This window comes from Carlito syrichta, unplaced genomic scaffold, assembly GCF_000164805.1.
Source record: "Carlito syrichta isolate Samal-C Ts95f unplaced genomic scaffold, Tarsius_syrichta-2.0.1 Scaffold316198, whole genome shotgun sequence".
Classification (NCBI taxonomy): domain Eukaryota; kingdom Metazoa; phylum Chordata; class Mammalia; order Primates; family Tarsiidae; genus Carlito; species Carlito syrichta.
The window spans coordinates 912,392-919,441 of NW_007260294.1; the positions used below are offsets into that span (position 1 = coordinate 912,392).

Genomic DNA, 7,050 nt, shown 5'->3' on the forward strand with positions numbered 1-7,050 from the left:
CCTCAGCCTCCCAAAGGCGCGGGATTATAGGCTGAGCCACCGAGCCCGGCTTTGTCTTTTTTTTTTAAAGACGTGGGGTACAATTCAGGATTAAGTATACAATTTATCATTGCACAGGTAAAGCTTGGGTTTCCCTTTAGTCCCCACTTTGCCTGGTTTGACATCTGGTAACCTTACTGATGTTGTGCCCCCTCCCTTTACCCCCAGGTCTTGTCTTTTAAATGTTTACAACTTAAACCTCTTTATGGAAGAGTGTAGTGACCCACAGGGCCCAGATTCGGCCTCTGGCAGTCAGCATCAGTGTCTTACCTGTCTTCATCCCCTACCTTCTGGGGAAGACGGGGGAGGTGGGACACTTGAAAGCAGCAGCAGGGTCGTGTCATCTTGCTCGTAATTAAGTTTGCACGAATTCCTAAGGACAATATATTTTTACACAATGTGAATAAATGTGTTAAATCATTATCTCACCAAAGTTAAAAAACCAATTCCTTAATATCATCGAATAAAACCTCACTTTGCGTAAAGAATGTGAAGTCCTGGAAAGCACTTCAGCATCCGATTCTCATGGCAGGAAGCCTGGCTCTCACCCTGAGCCACTGTGAGGTGCCGCAGCAGAAGGGCTGCTTCTGCGTGTCGTGCAGCAAGTTTTGTTTCATTTGTGTGTCCACGTATCTCTCAGGAACAGTGACAGAGGCCTGCATATGGGCTTCCTATGTTTAGACCCTGTGAAGTAACACAGACTCACCCTGCTCCCTATGTCAGCAGTACCAGGCAGTGAGGTGCTATGAGAGAGACATGGCAGGAAGGCGCTCCTCCCAGCCTGCTGCCCATCACGCACTGTATGCCAGGCTGCAGTTGAGGATGGCCCCCTCTGTCTGGACAAAGGCCCATGTCCCTGCAGGCAGCTCTCCTGCAGCATCTCAGCACCCAGGCTGGGCCTGGCTGGATCTTTGAACCTGCTGAACTGTGTTCCAGCTTTCATTTTCTGTGTGTTCTGCGCTCTCCCAGAGCATGGGAATGACCGCCTACTTTGGGTGGGAGGTTTATGGTGGAGTGCGCTTTCTCAGGACATATTCGCTGGTCTGAGCAAAGTCCCCCTCTCTTGGAAGGAGACAGTGGTGTGCAGGCACTATTAAACAAGCAGGTTCTTCAGTCAAAATGGGACCTCTGTTTTTATCCCTTGGTTTGAAAATGAGCAGTCATTTGTAGTGATTCAGTGAAAAGTACCAGTTAAGTATTTTGCCTTGTTTATTTGTAGGAAATGCAGTTGGAGCATGCAAAGCAAGCCTTTGTGCAACGGGACAGTGCCAAGGCCGGCAGGGTCACAGCCATTGACTTCCGGGACATCATGGTCACCATCCGCCCCCATGTCTTGACGCCTTTTGTGGAAGAATGTCTAGTAGCTGTAAGTTATAATTTGCCCTGAGAAGCAGTTTATTCTTTCTGGTTTAAGTTCAGTAAGTAAGGGATTACAAGCACAATTTTTATAAATTATGTAGGGTATTTTTCTGTTTAAAACGTTAATATGTTCTTAATGCAATCACATATGTTACCAAACTCTCAAAGAAAGAGTGCGATTTGGAGAGTTGTATTGGGTAGTTTAATTTGTTGTCTGGATAGTATGGAATATGTCAGAGAAATATGTTAACTGGTTAAAAAGAACAAGTTTTTCTTGATCTTGTGTTAATTCTGCTTTATATTTTGATGTGAAATACTGATCTTTTCTGGTGTTTTTGTTTTTGTATTCTCCAAGGCAAAAAAAAAAAGTTGAGCACACATGTATTGTTTGTTGGAATGATCAGCAGAGCAGAAACTCGAACCTTCGGTTCTCCCATTCACGGCACAGGTTGAGGCCACAGGGCACATGCACAGCTGTATTCCTGTTGCTTTCAGCCCATGGGTGTCCCGCAGTGTTCTTTGGTGGCTCCAAAGCCTTACTCACAGGACATAAGAATCACCACAGACAATTATTAAAAATACAGAGTCTAAAGTCTCTTCTAGGCCTGTGATGTGCCATCTACAGGTGGTGAGGTCTTAGAACCTAATCTGTAAAACTTCTAGAAGATTCTGATGATCACTTGGATTTAGGATTGGTACACAGGGGTAATTTTCCTTTACAATCCCAGAAGGAAGACTAATATGGGCTTCCTATGTTTAGACCCTGTGAAGTAACACAGACTCACCCTGCCCCCTATGTCAGCAGTACCAGGCAGTGAGGTGCTATGAGAGAGACATGGCAGGAAGGTGCTCCTCCCAGCCTTCCTGCCATGTCTCCCACAATGGGGGAGTTTCCCACAATGCTCACCATGGGCAGGACTCGGGTAGGCTTTCCGTTTCTGTCCCCCCTGCCCCCACCTCCAGTGCTGGGTTCTGGAGACGTGGCATTCCCACAAGGCCTTTTCCACTCCAGCACTGTGTTAATCTAACTCCTTGGCCTCCCTCCCCTGCTCCATTTAAACTCTCATGTCAGCTATTTTAAATGGTTACTAAGTGAAGATTTATGTGGTTGTTACCTTATAAAGACGTGCTTTCCTAATAAAAATATTTTGCCTTGTTAGGGAAGGATAGAATTTGAAACCCCAAACTGAAGTTTCATTCATAATGGGAGTACTGTCTGTTTCCCATGTCCCTGTAAAGAAATATGGTTTCTGAAAAATTCTGATTATCAGAATTTTGACCAGTCAACCCCCATGAAAGCCTATGACATCTCATAATTTTACCATAATACGCTTGTTTCCTGGAAATCCCACCAATGTACAGTCTGTACCTAAATGATTATTTATTGCTACTTATAAGTAACTTGACAAGTCTTGATATTAATGTTGGATTGGCCACTTTTCATAGTATGTTTGCATTGATATAACACAGTTTTCACGTATAAGCTCATGTGTGTGTATAATATAGTTTTGCATGTATAAGCCTTTAAGATTTGCTCATTAGATGAAATAAACCAACTTATAAAACATTTGCAATTGAAATCTGAACTCTATGAATGACTGCTGGCCCTGTTATAATCCTACACATGTATTTATTTAGTTTTCTAGGAGTTGAGTGCAGAGAGTGCAAGTTCTGGTCATGATTAGTTGCACTTACCACTAAAAATCATTTATAGCTTTTTTTAATGTGACAGGAAAATACTTGTGTCATTTATTCTTATATATGCATGCTTGGTTACTTTCAAACTAGCCTAAGATGTATGGACTTCTGAATCTTCTTCATCTAGAAATCTTTCATTCTTCTTCTCTTTCTTGTTTTTAACTTACTTGAGGCTGCTGGAGGTACCACGTCCCATCAAGTTAGTTTCTCTTATTTTAATGGATTTAATTCACTCCTTAACAACATGGAACTCATTAGAAAGATCTACAGTACTCTGGCTGGCAACAGGAAAGATGTGGAGGTGACCAAGGGTGAGTGAGACTGTATCTGAATCCCTGCCTGCAAGTTATCTTGGTGTATTATTATTAGGGTGAAGACAGCAACAGGAGTTTACGTTATAGATTTTTCTATCCCACGGACACATATTAACCATATGGTACGTGTGTGCTTTCTATCCTTTGATCATACCAACAGAAGCAAACAAAACAGTCTTCACCAAGTTTTAAATAAACTGAAGGCAGCCTTTGAATGAGAAAAACATGTAAACTTTCTTAAATGTTTTCAAATCTTGCTAGAGCTTGAGCTAAATTGGCAGCTGGTAAAGTAGCCTTCAGAAGTACGTGAGGACGTCCATAAACTTGTGTTGGTGACCATGTAAGCCAATCTAATGCTGGGAGAAGGAGATCATCTGTATTTTAATGGAATTTTTTTTTAAACAAAAAACAGAATTCCCTTTGGAATTCCACAGCTTCATTCATATGAAGTTTCATATATGCTTTCTTATTTATCATCAGACGGCACCTAACTTTTAAACTAAATGTTAGAGAAAATAGTCTGTGTTTTCTTTCCAAGTGATGAACTGCAGAAACTCTTACCCTGTTTAGATTGACTTGGTGATGATAAAGTTCTGTGGTTCTCAACCACTGCAGCACCTTGAGTTAATGCTGAGTTTAGTGGCTATTCCTTCTTGAATCTTTCCCTTTTAACTTTTTTTCCATGCAGAGGAGTTTGTTCTGGCAGCTCAGAAATTTGGTCAGGTTACGCCCATGGAAGTTGACATCTTGTTTCAGTTAGCAGATTTATATGAGCCAAGGGGGTAAGTTGACTTTTTTTTTAATTAGCTTAATAAAAGGAGTTTAGGAGGTGGGGGTGGGAGGAGGGCAGCAGTCAGAGAAAAAGAAGCCAAGTCAAAGGCAATGCTGGCATACGGGAAAGGAAGGAAGGAACCTTCTAGAACCCTGTAATGCAAGTGGCAATACATTGTTGTTCTCCTTGTCTCCTGTGTTTGTTTTTCCCTTGCAGCCGGATGACCTTGGCCGACATTGAGCGCATCGCTCCTCTGGAGGAGGGAACTCTGCCCTTCAACCTGGCTGAGGCCCAGAGGCAGGTGAGCAGACAGGGGCAGCCCCGGCACTTCTGCCTGCAGTGGTCTTTCTGGCATTGGTGTCTGACTTAACATTTTTCCATTTTGCACCAAAAATCCAGACAATTTTCAAAGAGAAATTCGAGAGGTTCTGAGGAACAGATATTTGGCATTTGCTTATTTCTCTCAGAGGTGGGGTGATTTCCTAACTGCACCGGAAGCCTAACACTCCAAAACCACGGAGAGCTTTTTTTTCCTTCCTGTTCTAAATGTGTGGTGAAAGCTGTGAGGACGGAACCCTGTGTGGGTGTCACAGTCCCCATCAGCAGCTGCACGTGGCGAGTCTCAGGCCCTCTTGGCTCTCAGGGAGACACTTCATCAGCACGTGGCCTAGCCGCCAGGCCTTCCGTTTTTCTGAATATCAAAATGAGATAATTTTGTTTAGTCTGGAGTCATCGTTTGAAAGCTTTTAGACCTATTTTCTCTGCAAGAGGACTCATAAGTTATGTGGAAACAATCTCAGGAATGCTAAATTTTATTTTATGGTTAACAGAAACCAATCTCTTGAAGTTGTGAGAGTCAGAAACTTAAGACCCAGGGCCTCCCAGTTTAACTCTCACTCAGCTTTCCAGAGAGCAGGATCAGAGAGGAAAAGCCTTCTTTGCATGGACTGTGCTTACAGGGTGTTTATAAAATGAATCCATTCACAGGCTAGCGTCGTTTTTTAGGAAAATGCCTCCTACCAGGCAGGGCCATCTCTGCAGCCCGCGAGACAGCAGTCTCTGGCGTGGAGTGCTGGGTTTGTGCAGAGACGCCAGTGTGACCACAATTGGTTGACGCCGGCTACATTTTTAGGCTGTCGGGCCTCAAGCCAGGACACCCCCTTTGCACTCATTCTCTCCCCCATCCTATTGCAGCGGTAAGTTTTGTGTGTGGCTGTAAGTCAAAGTAGTGGGTGTGTACTCAGCAAATCCCAGGCACCTCTACAGACCCAGCTGGCCCGGGTTAAAAGCAGAGACCGGCACAGGAGCCCAGTGGTCATGTGCAGGGAGGGGTGGCGCCCTGCCCTCTCTTTGATTTTAACACTGCCTAGGGGATGCTTAGCTCCCCATGTGGGCCACCAGCTCACATGGAATCTGGGGATCAAGATAAGCAGCCTACATACACATTCTCCACTTGCCAGTCGCACGGGCCTCCTGCAACCCTCCTCTGGGCCCTGGCAGCTTCTGAGAGCTTTTGCGGGTGCCCCTGCCGCTGGCCTGAAGGGTTAGAGGGGTGGGAGATTCACAGCAGGAAGTGATTGACTGTCGCAAGGGGTGCAGAGCAATTCCCAGCTGTCCTGCCTGGAGCATGCCTTTCATGGCCTGAGCCCCGAGGCCTGGCAGGCCTAAGCCCCGAGGCCACCCACCCATGTACACAGTCTCTCGTATCAGCATCTGCCCAGGATGGAGGAGGGCAGGCAGGTGGGTGTCTTTCCAGTCTCATTTCCAGGAACTGGCTTCAGAGAAGTTAAACAAAAGTCTGGAATTTCATTTGCCTTTAAACTGAGGAATTAGTGATCGTGGTGGGCTCCTCTCCTCGTCATTTTAAGAGTGTTTTCACTCATTATTTTGATGCCAGTACATTTCTAAGTATTGCACATTTATTTCCCTGAAATAAAGTTGTGCTTCTCCTTTGGATGTGTCTGTGAAAATGAAGGTACCAGTGATTTTCCATCTTTATGGGGCAGAGTTGGAAACAGCTCATGGGATTTGCAGGAGAAATGTTGTATATTTTAAAAATGCACATCCCTGTGTAAAGCGATCTTCAGCCAAATGCCTTCGAAGGAGATTCCAAACAATCTCTTTGGATTAGAACTGGGTTACACTGACAGCGACTAAAATTCAGTGGGTTGGTAACTGGGGTTGATGATTATTTTCATTGTTCACTGATTTTAATTATCATGGCTTCTGAAAAACAAATTTTATGGAATGTATTTATTCATTCAACAGGTATTTATTAAGTACTGACTGTATGTCACCCTAATTTGACAACTCTGTGTGACGTAAAATTACTATTTTACTTATTCAGGCAGAATACTCTGACATGTTCTTGCGTAAAAGCACCGTAAGGATAATAGGTCAAAAGGACACCAACAAAACAATGACTGACCTAACAAATACACTTAGAAAGAGGGACAAAAGAGAGGAAAAAATGGCAATCAGCTGTCATATGAACACCTAGTTTTTGCACTGTATCTCTGGGTCCTGGGAATGCCAAAATCTTAGTATTAATTATGTATATATTATGGAGTATTAATAGTATATCATATTAATATATATGATTAATATTATATAATTAATTATGCTGTCACTTTTTGTTAATATTATTTGTGGAGTTATATATACATATAAAACATACACGTGTATGTGATGTCACATTGCACAATCTTAAAAACTGCTTTCAGAAATACCATTAAATATTTAAAATATTTTAAAAGGTAAAGAAAATCATATAATAACAGATCCTGTCTAGCCAGCCCGCGGTTTTCAGACTACATTTTCTTTTGTGATACCTTGTGAACATTTTCCTTTTTTTTTTTTTTTTTTTTT

General features: G+C 43.0%; 1 protein-coding gene across 1 annotated transcript in view; it reads left to right on the forward strand.

The window, feature by feature from the left end:
• The window catches only part of SLC25A13 (solute carrier family 25 member 13), a 145,921-nt gene that overhangs the window by 64,437 nt on the left and 74,434 nt on the right, over window positions 1-7,050 (forward strand). The window contains exons 5-8 of the mRNA XM_021706896.1: window positions 1,259-1,405; window positions 3,269-3,407; window positions 4,099-4,192; window positions 4,399-4,483. Of these exons, the coding sequence (XP_021562571.1) occupies window positions 1,259-1,405; window positions 3,269-3,407; window positions 4,099-4,192; window positions 4,399-4,483 (465 nt within the window). The remainder of the gene's footprint in view (window positions 1-1,258; window positions 1,406-3,268; window positions 3,408-4,098; window positions 4,193-4,398; window positions 4,484-7,050) is intronic.